The sequence below is a fragment of the Agelaius phoeniceus genome, chromosome 1 (assembly GCF_051311805.1).
Source record: "Agelaius phoeniceus isolate bAgePho1 chromosome 1, bAgePho1.hap1, whole genome shotgun sequence".
NCBI classification, from domain to species: Eukaryota; Metazoa; Chordata; class Aves; order Passeriformes; family Icteridae; genus Agelaius; species Agelaius phoeniceus.
This window is the reverse complement of record NC_135265.1, coordinates 32,318,886-32,340,084: the sequence shown is the minus strand read 5'-3', so window position 1 is coordinate 32,340,084 and position 21,199 is coordinate 32,318,886. Positions and strand designations below refer to the sequence as shown.

Sequence of the window (21,199 nt, the reverse complement as noted above, 5' to 3'; positions counted from 1 at the left end):
TCCTGCTTACTTTGGGAAACCACTATAAACTATCCGCAAAAACAAAACAACATAAAGTTGTTTTGGTGCCTCATTTTGCAAAGTGCATGGCGAAAGGCAGTACAAAAGAAATCTCTCCTTGATGTTTGCAGAAATATCTGAAATCTCTTACTTGTTTATTTTTAAATAAAATGTTGTCTTTTCTTGCTTCCCAGAAGTTCAGCTCAGTTTGGAGGTCCGTATGAAGGCCATGCAGCAGAAGAAGAGCAGAATCCTTTCTCACAGTGTCAGGAATCTGCTGTGACCACCAGTGATTCAACGGCATGCAGCAGTGTCCTGGAATTAGAACCTTGTCTGCAAAATACAAAAACAGCCCCTGAATTTCAAAGTGAATACTAACTCATGACAGCACAGAGCCCTTCATCCCCATTCCTATATGCACTTTAAGGATGAACACCCCTGAAATTCAGAATTTCTTTCTGACTAGAATAAGATTTAAAAAAAATCCTGAAGACAGAGCTAAATGACTGTTTATAAAGACACAGATCATATTTCAGCTGTATTTATTAATCAACACCATGACCAAACACCCTCTCAAAAATCATTGACTGAAGATCCTTTGAGTGGTTCCTTGCAGTTATTCCAGAAGTGAAAAAATCTGCATTTTACTATTTAATTTCTTAATGTTATGTGGTAATTTGTTTTTCTGAATAAACATGAGAGTTAGCATAAACATAAAATACTAAATTGATCTTATTTACTATATTTTATTACACTTTGGCAGTGTTTACAAATCGAGAAATTAATAATACACAGCAAAGCATTTTAATAAAATATTTATGGAGCATTAAAGTTTACATTCTGTTCCACACATTATTTTTTTCCCTTTCACTTAAGCCAATTCATCAGTTCTGCCTCAGTTTTAGCTGAGTTTTTAGTACTTACACTACTCTGCCTGGCACATCTGCTTCACTGCCATGACACAGAGCAGGGAGCTGACCCTGGCCAGAGCCTTCAGATCATTTTTTATTGTGACAGGATTATAAACCTCAGTTATCCAACAACTGATTATCAATCATCTCTGTACACAGTCACTCCCAAACTGAAATCAAATCTTAGGTTTGCTTAAGCTGTGAGCACTCTGGAACACAGCCCATATTAGGTAGGAAAGAAAGTAAGGTAAGAAAGTCACAGGTAAGAAAGTCACATCTGAATAATTAGTGTCACTCTTCTTTTTGATGCCATCCTTTGATATTGGTGTCAGACTCATCAAAAACAATAAGATGCCTTTTATGATATGAGCTTAGTTCACATTAAATGCTCAAGGCAACACAGAAGGGCAATCTATTGAAAATACATTTAAATGATAATTCAAGAGAAAAACCCTATTTTGTACCCTGGAAGCATAGCTTCAACTGATTTCAAATTCTGATGACTCTAAAGAATGCTTAAGTCTTACCTTTGAAATTAATAATGAAAATTCATATTTCAATATGACAAAATAATTACACTTTAAAAAACACTTATTGTACCAAAACCATTTAAAACATTTTTCAGTGTCAAACATCAAAATTGATAAGTAACCTTTGAGTTACAGAATTCAGGGAGATGAACCCTTGCTATGAGCTCAGTTTTAGAGTACTGTGCAGCTAAAGATGTGCTGCTACATCCATAATGTGTCTCTCTGATTCCTTTGTGTGCAAGTGACTTACAAAGAAAAAACTGGAAAATAACACAAAAGGAAGCAAGAAGGAAAATAGTGGTGCAAGTCTGCTTTTGCATTAGTTACAAACTCATGGTGCAATTTAGCTTGTTTTGACAGTGAAGACATGAACAGCACAAGAACAATCTCAGCATAAATGAGTAAAAATTGCAAAGCAACAGGTAAGAAAGTGGGCAAAAAAAATACAACTGGAGAAGCTAGGATGAAAACCACAGCACTTCTATTTGTCTGTTTTACCCATCATCCTTCTCCCAAAATCTAATTTATTAGGGCCTGTTAGAGCAACAAACAGCTTCTCCAGCACCTTGAAGCTTAGTTTCCGTCCTAGCCTGTCCCTGAGCACCAGCAGCTGCTCCAGGGCAGCAGAAGTCTGCTCTCCCAGAGCCCATCCTCCCCTCCTAAAAGCCTCCTGACATCTGTCATGCTGGTCAGTTCCCATCTCATCCATGAGGAGGGCATGCCTTACCCTGCTTGTGTGCTCCCTGGAGACTCATAAGGCAGACATTAATTTAACGAGTTCATTTGTGGCTTTATGAAGTAATTTATGCTTCCTTAACACAATAAACTCCTTAACCTTCACGGCCTTCATAAATCTGATAGGGTTTGGATTTGCTCCAGTATGGAAAAAAGGAGAAAAAATGTCATTGGAAGGGGTTATTTTTCTGGTTTTGAACACTAAAGCCATGTTATGACATGGAACTACTGGATTTAAATACCAAAATGAATTATTATATATATATAATGAAATGAAATGAATTATTATATATATATTATAATACCAGTTATGAATTAAACACCTTTTGTATATACTGAGCGACCAGTAAATTCATGTCAAAACCTTTTATTTCTCTTTCAGTTTCTCCTTTGCAAAAGGTTGTAAAATATTTTAAAATAAATTTTTAAGCACTTTGAGATTACAAATATTTTGCTTTGGCTTGTCTTTTAAAATAACACAAACATATCGAAATTGAAAGTTATAAGATACAAACTTTAGTGGGTTATCTGGGAAATTCTGTCTTCCATTTGCAGAATATGCTAGTTAAGTAAACAGCCACAATAGTGCTACAGATACCACTTGTGACACCCAAATCTTATATATTCGTGTCCCTAACATCAAACCAAGGAAAAAAGTAATCCCATTCTCATTTGAAGAGAAACACCTAAGCCAGCTGAATGCCTGTATCAGTTGTCACAAAAATCATCTTCCTTAATAAGTACAGATTTAGCAATGAACTGTGAACTTAGTCGTCAACTTCCTCTTCTCTTTATGCTTGTCATGATTTGCTCTGGGTCTTTTTCTTTTTCCTACTAATCTTTGGAAAAAACCTTGACCTTTCCAAGCTGCCCAACAGTGGATTTCAGATGCATTCAGGTTGCTGTGCTTGGAATCTTTCTGCTTTGATGTTGATGGGAGTTTTGTCATGGGCTTCAATCAGGAGGAGATTTTGTCTCGGCGGGGGAGTTGTGGTTCTATCCCTGCCCCTATTCATAACCGCTGCCTCTCAGGATCAAACTGAAAAGATAATGACCAGCCTGAAATCTGAACACTGCTAACAAAGTGCCAGCAGACAAAAAGACTACTTTTCATCTTCCTGTCATTGCCATTGGTACTTATACAAAATATCTGTAATACTGCAGCATAAATGGCACACATTTATTCCCTCTTTGAAACTTCATTTTCTTCCATAAAAATGCAGGAGTGATAATTAAAAAACTCTGTGAAAACTGTTTGGCTTCCCTGGTCTAAATTTGTGTTTCCCCAAGTCTGAGGTATGGACATGAATCACTACATTCTTCTCCCTCCAGCCAAAATTTGGACCTTCATCTGTACATCAGAAAATTTTCCACAGAACTGCAGTCTTTATATTTAAAAACATGTTATTTTGATGAGTCAAAACTCCTCAAAATTTTGGAAAAGAGACCCAAAAAGTCAAGATCAGGATCGGAGGCATGACTCGGGGGCAAGAAAGAACAGTACAAAACCTTTAATCCATGATGTTGCCTTTTTGTACCGAGTGTAAATCCACTGTTGCTATAATGCAGAGTTTCCAAAGCCATTTTAAGGGAAATTTTTTTGCAAAGGTAGGAGTCTGGTCTGGTTTGCAGTCTCTCTCCCCTTATTCTTCAAAGTGTTCATATAGACTCAGTTGAAAAGTTGAAAACTAAATACTTCATGTTAGTCCCAGAACATTTACAACACAAAAAATACCATGAACATTTTGTACCTAGTCCTAATTCTAAGTGTCTTCTACATATTGTTAATAAACCAAGAGATTTCTAAAGAGCTTTATGACATGTACACTAAAAGAAGGTGCTTTTCTTTAAGAAAATCTTATACAAGAAATTGTTTTTATAGTTTAATCCTAATAACTCTTACATGACACATTGTGAAATCTTGTACACAAATCTCTTCCAATTTACACTTCAGAAGCAGCACAATTCTAGGCAGACTCATGCAAAATTAAATATTCCTTCTCTTATTACCTTCTTATGAGCTTTCCTCCTTTATAGGCTGTAAAAGTCTTTCATCTTGCAGCTTAATAAACTGCTTTTACATCATGTCGTCATCAGAGAGCTGATTGGAGGTGATGATTCCTCGTGTGGCCAGCTCTGGTGTGGCAGCTCCACAGGCAGGAGAGGCAGTTTTGTCATCACTGCCCACAGGGGAAGTGACTCATGCCTCATCTCTCACCATGACGTGCACTGGACAAGAAGTACCTCACCTTGCACTCTGGTGGGGATGGCTCTGGAGACTTGAGCACAAAGAAGAATGTATCTTTCACACAGTAAGCAATTCAGATGATGGCAGTCACATCCATTATACAAAAGGCAACAGAAAGAAAGGAAGAGTGACATGCTAGACAGAACTAAGCCTTCAGCAACAAGTCACTTCTGATGATTATATTAGAAATGGGATAGCTACTTTTTTTAAAAGAGGCACTTTCATAAGAGCTATTTTGCATCAGTTGTCTCTGATACCAGTTAAAATATAATTCTCTTTTTATTTTCTTTTTTTTTCTGCTTTATCATAAGTATTCAGATATAAAAACCTCTTCTAAGAAAGCCGCTGTGTGCTGGGAATTGTTTGAGCCAGCTCCCCAAACTGAAGGTCTTTTCTGCTGTTCCCCAGCCCAAGGCACTCTGTGGTGTTCCTCATAGCACAGACAGCTTTCAGCATCACCTCATGTGGCACCCAAATCAAGTGAGATGCAGGTTATTGGTTTGACAATACCACTGCTGCATTTCTGTTTAGACAGACAAAAGATGAAGAGGGTTCAGCTGCCCATCAGAGCTCTCCAACAACGGATGCATAATAGAAGCCAGAACCTCAGCATGTGTTTTTTGAACAGAGTGAGGAAAACATGATATGTAAATAGGGAAGTTTCAAATCCAGAAAATTTTTCTAGAACACCTATACTACACAAACATACATATTCCTTGTTCTTCCTCTTAAACTTGCTTTTCCAGCTTTCCTATGGATATTCACTGACTTTTCCCAAGCCTCTGGGCTTGGAAATATGATCATACACACCATCTTTTGAAAACAATCCCTGGATATGCCATAACACCTTTCATCAGTGCCATATTTTAATATACATAATTGCATTTAGTCATCTCTGCTCTGCCAAAAATCCATGTAGTTTTATCTTCCAGAGAGCCTTATTGGTAGGTAACAGATACAGAATCAGGGTCCTCCTTCCAGACACCAGCAAGCTGCATTTAGGAGATGAGACAAGATTCTCACAGACCTAACTCTGTTCAACTGTATATACTTGATTCCTTAAGTTAGTGGGAAGTAGAAAAATATTTGGCAGCATAATTTTTATCACAAATTGTGTCTTCATGACCAAAAATAAACTAACTCTTCAGAATCTTTGCCAGGGCTCTGTATTTCATGGCTTGGCAGCTCTGCAAGTTACTGAGAATTTCTCTGCTTGCTCAGAAATACAGAACTGAAATTTTCATTGAATCAAAATGCTTTTAACCTACCTGAAAGAGTTAACAGACTTTACTGAGTACAGGCTAAACTGAGTGCTGTCTGGGGTGATACCAACAAGAAATTGGTTGATTCTGTGACACCAACAAGCATATAAAGCACTAAGTGACTCCTAAAATGAGGTGGTAGCCCACTGAATGGTATAGGGCAGAGGGCTGAGAGGGACAGAGACAGCTCTCCAGCAGAGGAGTAATCCCTTAGAGAAGGTCAGCCTGCTTGTGGCAAAGGTCAGCAACGGGAGGTAAGAAATAGCAGCAATTGCTGCCATTAGCATAAGCATGACTCCATCAGTAGAAGGATGGGAGGGAGAAGGGGAGCTGTGCTTTGCACAACTGAAGTGTTCACAGACTTTCCTGTTGGACACTACAGTCATGAAAACAACTCATTTGCTACAAATATTTTAACTGGGAAAGTTTTATACAATTCTTGTAGTTTTAGTTCTCAACACAGATGTCACAGAGGCAGTACAGCAGAGAAATCAGTGACCTTTGTCAAAGTAAATGACAAGAAGATCTTCAAAACCATTCACAGTCAAGGGAGAAGAGGTCAGGAAAAAGACTGACACTATTCTTAAACTATTAAGACTTTATTAACTATTAACTTAACTATTCTTAAAATGCATCCAACTTACTGGATAAAAGATACACTTGGAGCCTCACGGTGATGCAAAGAAAAGATGCACCAAGAATTAATTTTTGAACCTGTTCTGTTGGTCAAACCAAGGCTATGGAATCAGTCTGAGGTTTTGTCCAACTCTTGTTCCCTCAAAAAAACCAATCAGACAACTTTTTTGTTTCAGACTGACACTATATTCCATCGAGAGACGACACTCTCACTGCCTTGGTTGCTGGTCGCTCTTCAGGTTTCAAAATAACAAACCCTTCGGAACTGAAAAGAAGAAGCACAAACCCGCTGCATTTCCCCACTACCCACCCCAGGAGAGCGGGGAAGAACACCCTGAAATTCCCTGCGAAAAGCCCCGATGGGCCGGCAGGAGGCACCCGCGGCGGCCGCCGGCGCTGCCCGGCCGCTGCCTCCCGCAGGACCGCGGCGCAGGGACAGAGGGCTCGGCTGGGGGAAGGGGGCTCGGCCGGGGAAAGGGGACTCGGATGGGGAAAGGGGGCTCGGCCAGGAAAAGGGAGCTAGGCCAGGGAAAGGGGGCTCGGCTGGGGAAAGGGGGATCGGCCGGGAAAAGGGGGATCGGCCGGGAAAAGGGAGCTCGGCCAGGGAAAGGGGGCTCGGCTGCGGAAAGGGAGCTCGGCCAGGGAAAGGGGGCTCGGCCAGGGAAAGGAGGCCCAGCCGGGACAGGGGGCTCGGGGCCGGCCCCGCTCACCTGCCGCTTCCGGGGCCGCCTCGGGAGCCAGGCTGGGGCCCGGGACGCGGCTCCGCTGCCGCTGGCTCGAGCATTTATTGCCCCACGCACACACCCCTCGCCGCCCCGTCCCGTCTCTCCGCTCACCGCGTTCCCGTCTCCCTGGGGGTGGCTTCCCGGGCCCTTCCCTCAGCCGCAGCCGGGGCACGGCGCTGCTCGCTCGGCCGGCGGAGCGGAGCGGAGCGGAGGCGGCCCGGTGTCTCCGCCTGGACGGAGCCCGTGCGGGAGGGGCCGGGGCGCAGGGCACGGCAGCGCGGCCGGGTTTGAGGGAATTCGGGACCGTTCGCAGCGCCGAGTCCCTACGGAGCAGCGCTGGTGCATCCTCCCCCGCGCCGCCGGGAACGTGTGAAATACGAATCCCCGTTTCAGCATCTCTCTCTCCGCAAATGTGTAGAAAAGTGCCAAAAATTAACTGTTTGTTGCCTGCCCGTACCTGCTCCCCGGCGCGCCCTGAGGACGACAGGACAGCGCGTCCGGTGGGAGTTGTTAGACACAAACCAGACCACAAATGACCGGCTCCCACTCCAGAACAACCACTGGGACAGGTCCCACTGGATCCCGCTCCCGCTGCTGCGGGGACACAAGGACAAGGGGCTCAGGAGGAAGCAATGCGCCGACAGCGGTTTTATTCGGGCAGCTCTTAGTTAAACTTCAGGCCATGAGAGCAGCAACCGCCTCTTCCACGGAGGTGGGAGGACAGCTGCTTTCTGAAGTTACGCTCATGTGCAACAAACATTTCCTACCGGGATTTAAAACTGCTCCTCAGCTTGCTTTTTGCAGAAAAAAATCCTCCAGGTCACTAGTGTTTGCCTTCACAGCTGCTAAAGCTGCCTAACTGTATCTGACTAAGCACAAACAAAACACAGATATTTTCATAATACATGTTTTCAACCCAGTGAAAGCAAAATATCTGTGGTTGTCTGAGAAAAACACGCATTACGCCAGCTGCAAAGAAAGTCAGCTTCACTTGGTGTGTGACAGGTTTCCCTCTGAGGTTTTTTCAGTTTGGCACTTAGAGGCTGCTCATGTCTCTACTAGCTCATGCTGGTCTGCCAAGCTGTAGAGCATCTCTATAGACAGCCACTCATCCCAGAAAAAGTTGATTTCTGTCATATGACTAATGCAAAAGCGCCCTTTTAAAATATGTGCCTGCTCTTCGCGTGGGCATCTGGATACCTCTGTGATCATGGCATTATTTTCAAGAAAATATCTAGAATGGAATTGTGAGTTGAGTCTACTACCAATGTACCTTAGAGACCAGTACCTCTGAGTGCACAGAGCCCTGTGCTGCTGCATGGGAGCTCTCTCAGGAGCTGAGCACTAATAGTGAGGCAATGCCCAGCAACCCACCTTGTGCGAGGCTGCTGCCCCACAGACCTCTGGAGCTGGCTTGCTTCCTTTGTGCAGAAAACTGTAGTGCTGTTTGACGAATTTTACTCTCCTTATTTTGCAGCACACAGGACATTACATTTCTTCCCCTGGTTTCTTTTCTATGAGCACCTTTGTTCTTATGTTCTAAGAGAAGGCGATTACTTTCCCCTCTGCAGGGGTCAGCCAGAATTCAGCAGTGTTGCTAGGGCTTGGAGCTTGGCTTTCTCACCAGTGCCATCCATTTGCTTTTCATGCTTCACTTGGTCAACATTCAGCATGTAACCAACTTTCAGAGCACTTTTCACCTTTCTCAAGGAAACAGAAACTTTTTTTTTTTACTTCTCTTGCTCTTTGGAGACATCGATCTGTGTGATACAGCTCCTCACAGCTAAGCTTGAGCTACATCTCTTTTCTGGAATCACAGAGTGGCAGAGAAAACACCTGTCTTGGTGTAAGTGCAGGGGTTTTTCCAGGCTTCTCCAGACAAACCTGCCTCTTGGGTCAGAGGAGTCTACAAACTTAAATGGGCACTGATGAAAAAAAATAATCTATGTATGTATGTATGTATGTATGTATGTATGCATCTCTCTCTCTCTCTCTACCTATCAACCTACCTACCTACTGAAGGCATGTAATTTCCCCATTTCCTGTGGTGAAATAAAAGAAAACATGCTTTAAAGAAAACTTAAAATATCTATAATTAAAAAAAGGATGAAAAATCTTTAAAGTTGACCCAAAGTCTCTTTCTGACTTCTGTAACCTCAGTGACTGTCCTCATAATTTGTCCTCAAGATTTACTTGCCTTATTCTTTTCTGATAATCCTTTTGTTTCTTTAAATCTTATCTCAAATATTCAGCAGAAAATCTTCTAGGAGTGCACTTCAGCAAGAGTATGGGTAAAAGCTTTGATGCAAATTTTCTAGCCAGCTACTGCAGTTGTAGCACAATGAATACATATATTCAACCCAATATATAGAGTAGATATTTGAATTTCTTAGTTGGCCAGTCAGATGGACAATTAACAGATTGTTAACGGACAAATTCAACAGTAACTTGAGATCATAATAATACATTTTGAGGGATATAAGGTGACAGTTGACTAGATCTAAGTGAAAAAGATATTGATCTCTAAGATCTCAGTGAAGTAGTATAATAGATGCTTTTGTTCTCTGAAATTAAAAAAGGTTGGCACCTTCAAAAAGTAATTTTCTGATCCTTATTAAAAAACTGCTTGTAGAATTTTCATGGAAAGCTTTGTTTAGTTCAGCTGAGGGATCACATGGTACATTCTGTCAAGTCATTCAAATGAAGGGGTACACACAGATTATTGTGGTACATGTATTTTTATTTCTTCAATATGACAAAAAGGTAATCTCCAAATTCTTTTTCTGAACCTGTTTGAAATCTGTTATTATCTTCCACGATAACTTTCACTTTTGATTTTCCTCCATGTATCATTGCTGTCCAACTGGTAGGGGTTTGTTGCAATAAGTATTTGTCTCAGTCAGCTTCTTTTCACTGCATGTGTTCCTGTGTGTTTGCTAGATTGCTACTCAAGACCACAGACGATGATTTCTTTTTGGTTGGTTTTTTTTTTTTTTTTTTCTGCAGGGCACAAGCAGAACTTGAAAGAATGGAAGAGATCAAATAGAGACAGGATTAAATTTAGCATTTTTGTGGGTAATGCCTCTTTACGTATTGGCTTGTTACATACTCCATTGTTCTCTAACTCTACTCTTCACATGCATATTAACATGTCAGATACCACAATTAATTAGATAACAATCTAATATAGACTAGAGTTCTTAAGAGTGAGAAATTTTATTCTAACAGTGTGGTAACAGACTACTCTGCTAAAACAAGCAGAACATAGAGGCTATTGAACAGTTACAACTAAAGGAGGAACAAGGGTGCAATCACTAATTATTGCTGGCTAAATAGCAATAATAAGTAGCAAGGTGATTTTCAATGCCAAGCTAATTTTGAAATCTACAAGTTTAAAAATAGAAGACTACCCAAAGGTTTCAATCTTAGTTTCAGAAAAAGTCTTCAGGCACTTATTTCAACAGAAGTGAAACTTAGATAGGCGAATGTAGAAGTGTGGATTGTGTTTAATGTAAAAGTCACATTTACTACAATACATTTGAATTACACCACTTGAATGTTTTCAGTAACTTGACATTGGATGCCAGTGAAACCAGTTCCGCTCATATTTAAGAGCAGGAGCTTAAATGTATGATTATTTCACATCTTAAGCTCTTACCACTTAAACCAGAGTATTTTTATTCCATCAAGGCTACAAACTTTATTTCTGTGTAGTTTCATGCTGTTATAAAAGAGGAAGAGAAAAAAAAGCTGAGGGAAATTGAATTTTTTCTGGGTACATAGAAATATCTCTCTGGTTTATGACAATCTGTAAAAATTGATTGCTTCTCTTAATGTAAACAGATGGTAACATCCAGGATGATTGACATTTACTGTGTCCATGCACGGCTCCCAGGGGAATCTACTTGTAACCATATTCTACTCTGTCTGCAAGTCCAGCAGTTAGAAAAATAAACACTATCAAGAATTTCCACTTTCAAAGACCTTTCAATAGTGACTCTACTGAGTACACTGTGACTTCTGCTCAAGATAGAAAGAAGCTGCCAGCACCATGTGCAAGACCAGTGTTGTGCCAAAAGTCAAAAGCATTAAAAAAATGTATATTTGCAAAGGGAATATCCTACCTATTCTCCACCTTCTTCTATGGCTCCATATGGTAACTACTAATGGTAACCACTGCTTTTCATGTTTGTGTACTATCATTTTAGACTCCATTCAGATTTCTTTTAGTACTTCAGTCTCCTATTTTGTAATGTACTCTTTTTTTTTCCCTACTTAAGTATTTTATGACCCTTCTCAGCCCACTCTCAGGTAATTCTTGGCTGCCTCAATGATCTTGACTTCTTTTCCCTTTATGAGCGGCAGTAAACTTTAGTGACTGCTGTCAATAAAAATGGAACTTTAGGGGAAAAAGGTAAACCAACCAGCATCCTGTTTAGCTACCTCTTTTTCTCCTTTAAGTAAACACTTCTTCCACATCTAGTTATGGAAGTGTCCAGCTAGAAATTGACATAAAATGATGAAAAAACTGGCATGCCTAAGCAAAAATTGCAACAGTACAAAAGTAAAATGTGTGACTGGAAAAAATTGGTTCACTTGGTTTGGCTTTCACTTTCTTGGCTGTTTTCCACTTACCTGTTTAATTTTGCATATTAATCCCTTGGATTTTTAAAACTGTAAACAGAGAATCTGTATCTGCAAGACTGAAGTAGAACTGACAAAAATGATATAGCAAGTGGATAGTGTTTTATATACTTGTTGATGTACAAACTCAAGAACCTTTAAGTCCTGAAAGATGTACATGTCCACTCAGCAGACACACATATCAGCATCAGTTTAAGTTAGGAAACTGAGCTGTGAAAGTAAATCAATACCTTGTTAATTCACTTACTTAAAAAAAAAATCTGGATGTGTCTGGGTCTATGCAGAGAATGCTTCTCTTGCTACTTGCTTTCAGTAGTTTTAAGAATCTTTCAGAACTTTGACAAATGTGTCAACACCAAAAGGTCAGCCAGCTTTAAGATTGGGTTCTTCCTTGAATTTGGTCCAAGACTTTCCTTTAAAATACATACAAGTGACACAAACCTATGCATTCAACTAAAAACAACATAAAAATAAAGGCTTAACAGAATTTTAGATCAGCAGCACAAACATTTTTTGATAAACGTTCCCTGCCCTGCAAACTTTTATTTTAAACTGTAGCTTGGACTAAACTTCCATAATATGTGGGGATAGAACAGAGATCTCATTCAACTGAAATACTTTCCAAAGGAGTTTGCCAATATAAATATTTAGGAAAGAGTACTTCTTTTGTCTGTCTATATGTTTCTGCAATGTGTTTAGTAAGAAGCAAAAGGTTATTCAAATAAAAAGCTATAGCATTTGAAAAGGCAGTGAGAGAGGTCTTAATGGCAACCTAGGCTAGGATACAGCACAGATGCATGAGGGAACAGATGCAAGAGAGAAAGTGAAAAATTCCAGAAATGGTGTAAATTATGTACCTGATAAAGAAATCTCTGAATATTTATGGTCTCCAATGCACTTCAGTTAAGAACAGTTTCTCATTCCCAGGACAAATTATAAAGGTTTAAACATTTTTTTATTTTTACAGGTTGTGCTAAAATATTGTTGTAAGAAATTATTAAATGCTCAAGGCTAGGCATTTTCCATACACAGAAGTAGAAATTTTTGATAGAAGTTTGAATTTGTATATTATGAATCTTATATTGCACACTGCTGCTCATGTAAGTCAAAGAAATGCCTATGTTCCTTGACCTGGAAATTTCGAAGTTGGCAATTTTGGGTACTTGCTATGGAAACCATCCAACAAACCATACTAAACTGAATAGAACAATGCCCATCACTATATCAACAGTAGTTGGGCACAGCACCAATCCACCTGCTTGTGATAGCTTCTGGTCATTTTTAGTGAGGCTGTTCTAGAAAAGGAATCTCGCTGCCTCTCTCCATGGAAGGTATTCTAGCAAGCAAAGATAGCACATGCTAGCTCTAGGTCCCCACAGCACTTCCATTTTCATTGTCAAATCTCAGGATATCAGGAATGATGCAAGTAGCTTTGGGAAAAGGAAAAGGAATGGGAAGCAGGGACACAGAAACCATTAGGAAGTTCAATATGAATTAATCCTGATATTTGCTACCTAGCTGTACAGAAAATAAAGCTAATGGAAAAAATATAAAATGTGACTTTAGATAATTTTAGCAATGGTAGGGAATTTACAGTTGTGGACAGAAATACTCAGTTTGGTGTCACACCTCATGATTCCCAGAGTAGAACGATCACATTTGAAGGACTAAAAGGGTAAAATGTAACATGCACATTCATCCTTATGTCCTTATGTAAGAGTTTGTTATTTTCTGATACTGTATATTTGAAATGGTGTAAGCAGAGGACTACTCTCACCAGTAATGGAGAATTTGCTTCAAAACATACCACTGCCACAATACTAAAAAATTGGTCAATAAAGACATATTAGTTGGTCAGATGTCCATTTACTTTGAATTACAACATAGATTGACTTCAGAAGTTTGACATTCCAATAGAAGTCACTGAGACTTTAACAGATATTTAATCAAACATATAATAAAGATAATATATTTTATATCTCAGGAAAGATTATTCTGTTTTGCAGTACAAGGTTAGAAGTCTCAAATTATAAATTCATCTTTTGGAAAATGGAAGGAAGTGGCCCTCTTTTGTGTATATGTAGTGGTCAGGGACATGTTTTAGTGGTGGGATTTGCAGTGTTAGCTTTTCATTTGAGCTCAGTGATGTTAAAGGTCTTTTCCAACCTAAATGATCCCGTGATTCTCTATGTATTTCTTCCTTTGTGAAACAACATTACTTATTTACTGCAAAAGTACAGTAAAGTACATTAAAATTTTTAGCATTAAAAAAAATAAGTATAACATTATCATTAGCAATTTGGCATACCATGAAAGTTATTTTAGTATAACACAATGCAGGAGCCTGTCGACATTTCACTAAGAAAAGTTCAATATATTTTCTATGAGTTGAAGTCTGTACTTTCAGGTTTCCACCTATTTGTTATATTCATTCCCTGTGTGCAACACAGCGACACTTTGATTATTTATCTCTATCAAACTGAATTATCTTCCATTTTCTAAATTTGTATTTTAGCTCTGTGTGTGTGTGTATGCACATATTCCTTACCTTAGGAAATTTTTCCCTGTGGTTATTCCTTTGGTGTGTTCAGGAACAACCGTAGCTTCCATTCGCAAGAGCTGAACAAACCCCACAGAATTCATGCTGAGCTAGAATCTGCTGGTTTAATTCCCTGCTGGGAGTCTGCCAGTTGGGAAACGCTGACCAGCAAGTACAGGTCTTAATTACACAAATCCAGAAGCTGCTGCCAACCTTTCCCCATTGAGAAGCATTTGTTTTCTAGTGTTCTTCTTGATGAACAGATTATCATACAAACATTATTTATTGCTGCTTTATATTGTAAGCAATTAAATGAAGAAACCTTTTAAACTCAAGGGAATTTTAATAGGTTACTTGCAAAATGTTATTGCAGGCAACAACTTGTACATGATTTTAGTTCCAAACCCACCAAAAAATTATACAAATCAGTATTGTAAAAGTGTCAGATTAATGCCTTACAGGCTTTGCTGGCAGAATTAATTTCTAAATTCTAGATGTGGGGAAACATTACTCTCATTTTTTTCCTTTTCCATTTTTTTTAGAAAAATTTACAAGTGAAATATTACTACAAAACTTTTTTTTATAAGGAATTTTTGCAAAACATTTACATTTTTACCATCAACTATTTTTCTGTTTCAAAATCATTATGTAGATTTAATACCCTATGCTGCACATCAATTCTTGCGGGATGACAATTCAGTGACATGCATAAAAAAACACCACAAGGCATTAAAATGAAGACTTAAATACAAATATTGTTGCAATAAAACAGTTATAAAATTGAAAAATAGGACCTAAACATCATGCTTACTTAACTTTGACAAATTAACTTTTTCTCCTAGATTACACACTTTTATTACTGCTCTCGTGAAAGAATGTGATAAATAATGACTTAACACCAATTGCTAATGTAATCGGCAACACATACACAAACCTAACCAAAGAAAGTATATTGTAAGAAAAAAACTATTCTAACACTGGAGTTCTACCATGGTAAATACACTTTGCACTGATAATTACAATAAAGCAAAATTTTTAATGGTGGCAAAGGGAATGAACAGTGAAATGCCATTAAACAAGATACTACTGCACATCTGTGCCCTATTACTTACAACAGCTATATCCCACTGAGTCAAATAAAGGACATTGAAATTTACGATCCTTTTAAGACAGAAAAGTGGATTCAGAATGGTATGCAGAACAGACTGGCAGAATGTTTCTAATTCCAGCGGTAAAATGTGCACCTGCTAACACAAGTTAATGTACTTGAGATGCTATGAAGCCAACCAGATTTAGATTTGGATACATCTATAACAGGGATTCATTGCAGATTAAAAATTACTTCAGTTTCCTATCTGCATACATAAGTATGCATGAAAAAATTACATATGAAATGGTTGTGCAGAATGCTTGTAACTTCAGTTTACAAAACTGTTAACTTTAGGAAATATGATATTAACATTAGGAAAGTTCTTCTTTGCATAAAGTAATGTAGAGCACTGATTGTGAAGCATAATGATAAAATAGATCTTTGACGTTTCATTTCCTTTATAATAAAATTAACAGTTAATACTACCTAATGTTCATCTGTATTAAATGTAACACCTAATTGCTTCTGATGTTTTAAATCCAGATACATCAGTTAAGAGTACTTTAAATAAAATATACAAAATAATGTACAAAACCCAACTAAAATTTAAAGACTCTGTTACAAGTCTAAAAAAGCTTTAAGAAACTTGAAATTTATAACCACAGTGTAAAATTGTTTTTCTTTAATCTCAAAGCTTTTTATGTAAACTGAAAGTATAAAATACCCTCAGCTTAGTATTTTGCTACAAAGGGCTGGCCTAAAGTGTACACAGTGTAAACAATGGCATTTCTTTTGCTTCAAAAATACAGAAAACACCACAAGATTGATAAATTGTTCAGATGAGAAGTATATGATCTTTAGGGAATGCACAGGGTACCTGTTACGTCTTACAAACCAACAGCTACCACATACATTCTTCCTTTCATAATTTGTTGGGGAAAGAAAAACATCTTATTCGTCTTGCACTGTACTTCCTTCAGTTACATTAAAATATTTTGGTGTATAAATCTTCTTAAAAACTGGTCATGAGAATTTATTAACAAGTGACTGTAGATGTAAAAGGTTGTATTTATGCCTAGGGGAAGTAATTAAAAATCCTGAGTATGAAATATTTGGCCATCTTTCCTCCTTGTACCTACTACTAATTTTCACATAGAAAATGCAATTTTTGTTGTTGTTTTTTCTTTTACTTTTTAATATTTCCTCTATATTCACTGTCACATCTGAAAATTTAACCAAACCTTTGAAACCAAAAGTCATATCCCAAAAAGATGATAATATTTCTCTTTTCCCAGTTTGTTTTTTGGTTGGAGGATCAATATAAGACTTCACAGGTAACAGATATTTATTACCAGCCTACATACTATCCTTGAAAAGTGGTGGTAATATTTGAAGGGAAAGAGAAAATGTTTACTTACTTCTTTCCTTATTAAAATGTGATAATTAATTTTTTTTCTTTGGCTATTAAGTCAAAGCACAAAGAACTCAGCACATTAACCACAACATAATAAACTAGTATTTACAGAGAGGAGATACTGGACAACACTCAGTTGTCAGATTGATTTCCATGAATTCTAACAAAATTAAAACAATCAAACACCTAAGCTCGAGTTTTTAAGATTCAAGTTATCTATGAGTTAGAAATGGGCCACAGATGTTTTAAAATACAGAATCATAGAACCACAGAATGGTTTGGGTTGGAACGGACCTTAAAGATCATGTAGGTCCAACCTCCTTGTCATGGGCACACGGGCAGGGAAATATAAAATGAAACTAATTACCAAAAATTGACACAATTTTTTTTTGTTCTACATAAAGGTACCATTACTTTTGTAAATCATATGTTAATATTTTTCTATGGTTTTATCCTTCCTACTGTTTACACTAATTCTACATAGCCTAGCTCTCCACATGAAGAGAGGAATTAGAACTCACTGATTGTCATTTATACACACTACTATAATGTAGTAGCCAAAATTAATCTGAGGCCCACCTCAGAATCACTTTGCAGCATGCATAATTCAGCTGCAATTTGAGTAATTCCAACATTTGAGAAAAGATGGCCAAAATTAACCGATGTGTTGTATGGACTGAGCAAAACCCCAAAATATATCCACTGTTCATCCTGTGTTCTGTTTTGCGGCGGGAAAAGGATGCTCTCATTAAAATTCTACAAATTTATGTTAAAAACAAAGTGCCTTCATCAAATGGTATTAATCCTAGTCAAGGTCCACCCAGTTTTACATTGATACTATCAGATTTTATAAACACATTAACATACAGTGGTAAAATAGGGGGTAAAGTTCACTTAAAATCATTACAGAATATACAGATATATAACTAAAAAAGTACAGTATGGAAATATTATTCCTCTATCTGTTTATCCAGTCATCAATTTGCGCTGTTTGTATTTTTGAAATTTTTGTCTTGTTGCACCGGTGTACACTTCCCTTGCTGACCCTCCAACCTGGAACACTTACAGAAGTCATGACTGAAAAAAAGATTTCCTGCTCTGTAATCCACTTTACCAGCCCACTTCCATATCCTGAAAGGTATGTAAACTTAAGTGCAGCACTAGGTGTCCATATAAATGATCCTTTCAGAATTCTTCCATGTTTGTTGAAACATTAGGGGTTGCTGGGTTTGAATCTTGAGAAATGGCAGCAACAGTGACAATTCTTGGAGAACCAAGAACCTCAGTAACTGAAGAGTCCAGTTCTCCTGAGGTAACAATAGCAAGGGCTGTTCCACCACCCTTCTTGTTTTGATGAGTTTTGACATGTTTCGAGAGATGGTCACTTCGCATAAACCTTTTAGAACATTCTGGGCATTCAAATCTCTTTTCACCTTTTTAAAAAGAAAAAGAAAACCAACATGTTACTGAAAGAGAGCACTGAACACTGCTTATCATCTGAATCTCACCCTATTCTATTCAACACTCAAAGTGTCTTTATAAGGACACCTTTTCCATCTGTCTCATTTCTAGGTGTGTTCTGTTCAGTCACAGGCTTTTGGCCACCTACTCCCCACTACTGAAATGTTCTCAACAAGTATTTGCTACACTGTGATCATTTGATGAGAAGTTTGAATTTCAGGACACCAGAGAATTTTCATAAACTTCCATAAACCTACCAGAGCAAGGGAGGTAAAAGCACTCAAAGAACAACTTTTTAAGAAGGCTTTTTAAATTTAGATTACACCAGTGGGAAACAAATTCAGAAACACGAATTCCAATGTTCCACAAAGATGTATGAAATCTACACCAAGAGAGACAAATTCAATTTACCAAAAGGTCCTGTTACTGTTCAAATGTAATTAGTGCTTAGACATCAGGTGCTCTAAGTTAAGGGAGAAGGGACAGGGAGGAGGAGATACTCTCCTGGGGATAAAAACATGAAGGCTGATAAAATTTTTCAGCTTTTAAAACACCAGCTCTTCCATTCTGAACTGTTAAGAGACTTTGCTTAGTCAGTTCCCACTTGAAACCAGGAAATTTCCCAAGAAGACAAAATCTAGTGTATGGACTAGGTTAATAAATTTCTTGAGGACTGAGCTAATTCAAGTGAGGAAACAATAACCCTGGTCCATGGCCAAATCTATGTGCCTGACCTAAATTTGTTACATTTAGACCAGGCACTAGCTAATGTACATGAGCTATCTATGATGAAATGGTCATCTCTTTCTAGCCTATATACAAAAGAACAGTTGGAATAGATCCCTTTATATTTATATGATTTCACAGTCAGCCTAAATTAATGAAAACTGGAATCTACCACTTCCTTATTTTAAAATTACTTTTTTCACATTTAAGGGTAATTTTCAGCTAACTTAGTAAGTGAGAACCTTGACACCATTGTTTAACTATGGCCACTATAAATCAGACTTGCTTTACTATGGCTACAGAGAGGGATGACCAACCTGTGTGGGTTCTTCTATGCCTTTGTAACTCATCACTCCTTGTGAATCGCTTGCCACAAAAGATCCAGTTGCACACAAATGGTCTTTCACCGGTGTGCCAGCGCAGATGTGCCCGAAGATGAGATGTCTTGCCATAAACTTTTCCACAACCTTCAATATGGCAGATATGCTGTTTCTTTTTTCCTGGCTCATTGCTGCCTCTAAAAAAAATCATATTTAAACAGCTAAGTAGTTATATTCTAAAACATTACCAGCTATTAGGAGAAACATTTCATGCTAATAGAGGCAATTTTAATCCCCGTCTAAAAAAGCCCACACAAATGTACTTTCTAATAGAAAGCATTCAAGATCTAGGCAATATAGGACAATCTCATTCTCGAATGAGGCAAGCTGTGATAAGATGCTTAAATATATACTGATAAAAGTTACATTTACCTTCCTTCTCCCTCTCTGCAATTAGGACATGAGCAGGCAACTCTTCTCAGTCTCTTGCCAGGCTGCACTTCCTGGTCAGAAGCTTGTTGAGCTTGTTGAAGCTGCACTTGTGTTATCTGATCGGGACTAACAGCACCAATTGCTGCATTAGCAATGCCACCTACTGCTACGGTTACAGGAGCTATTGTGGCTTGCTGTACTTTTACTCCATCCTGTCCTTGCTGTTGACCTGTAAAACAAAAATTGTTTGTACCTTTTATTAGTCATTTCAATAAGTGAAATGCACAAATAAACTTTACACATTTACATTAGGTGGACAAAAATCCACCTAATGTTAAGGGAAGCCACAAACAAAATATTAAAACCAGTAATTTTTCTGAAGTTCACCTACCTGCTAGTTTAATGTAATTTGTTATTTAAACAGCACAAGACTCCAAATTACTGACTGATACTAAGAAAAATTAACTAGTTTAACAAATGTATTCTTTTTCTTAAAAGCTGAGATAGGCAAAATCTTACACAGAAATATAGTTTAGTCAATTGCCAATTAATGTCTCCCTAAGAACATTTGAACTGTATCTGCATTCAGAAAACTACAATTAGTTAATTAAGAAGTTGTTTTATGGCACTTACAGAATTTTCACTTCTCTTACAATCTGACTTGAATCAACATTGAGCCAGAAAGGAACTTTTGAATGAAAAAGAAACTTAGGACTAGACTTGAACAAACTAACATACCAAAGCTTTTTTGAGACTGTTGTTTTGCAGGACTCTCTACGCAGGATGGTGTAATCCTGGTTAGATGTATAAATGGGGGGACAAGAAGCAAGAGCAGCCTTGGGGAAAGAGATCTGGTGTTTGGGTTGATGGCAGGCTGAAGATAAGTCAACAGTGTGCCCTGGCAGCCGAAAGGGCCAGCTGTACCCTGGGGTGCATCCAGCAGAGCACAGTGAGCCAGGTGAGGGAAGTGACTGGGAAGTGACTGCTCTGCTCTGCTCTGCACTGGCGCAGCCTCACCTCGAGCACTCTGAGCTGGTTTGGGTGCCTTAGTGGAAGAAGCACATTGAACTGTTAGAGTGAGTCCAGAGGAGGGGACCAAGATGGTGAAAGGTCTCAAGGGCAAGATGTACAAGAACAGCTGAGGTCACTTGGTTTGCTCAGCTGGGAGAAGAGAAGGGGTGACCTCCACAAAGTCTACACCTTCCTCAAGGGAGGCAGTGGAGGGAGAGGTGCTGATCTCCTCTCTCCTCTTTCTGGTGACTGCTAATAGGACATGAGGGAATGGCATGAATCTGCACCAGGGAAAGTTCAGGTAGGACATTAAGAAAAGACTCTTCACTGAGAGGGTAGTTGATCACCAGAACAGCCTCCCTAGGGAAGGGATCAAACATAATTCCAAGACTGAATCAATGAACAAAGAATTCAGCTTGATAGCATAAGTCCATTATCTCATTGGCTTTCTTGATCTAAGGAAATCTGGATTATTGGCTTGATATTAAAGCAAAAGAAACTATTCCAATATAGGT

The 21,199-nt window shown here is 38.4% G+C and overlaps 2 protein-coding genes across 2 annotated transcripts in view; both read right to left on the bottom strand.

Moving 5' to 3' along the window:
• Positions 1-6,935, bottom strand: part of LOC129117810 (uncharacterized) — a 114,876-nt gene extending 107,941 nt beyond the window's left edge. Inside the window, exons 1-2 of the mRNA XM_077175949.1 lie at positions 4,187-6,935; positions 152-333 (exon numbers count right to left, since the gene is read on the bottom strand). The gene's annotated coding sequence lies outside the window, so the exon portion shown is untranslated. The remainder of the gene's footprint in view (positions 1-151; positions 334-4,186) is intronic.
• Positions 6,936-13,541: 6,606 nt separating this feature from the next.
• The window catches only part of SP4 (Sp4 transcription factor), a 28,942-nt gene continuing 21,284 nt past the window's right edge, over positions 13,542-21,199 (bottom strand). The window contains exons 4-6 of the mRNA XM_054635768.2: positions 19,674-19,902; positions 19,239-19,438; positions 13,542-18,167 (exon numbers count right to left, since the gene is read on the bottom strand). Of these exons, the coding sequence (XP_054491743.1) occupies positions 17,920-18,167; positions 19,239-19,438; positions 19,674-19,902 (677 nt within the window). The 3' untranslated portion in view covers positions 13,542-17,919. The remainder of the gene's footprint in view (positions 18,168-19,238; positions 19,439-19,673; positions 19,903-21,199) is intronic.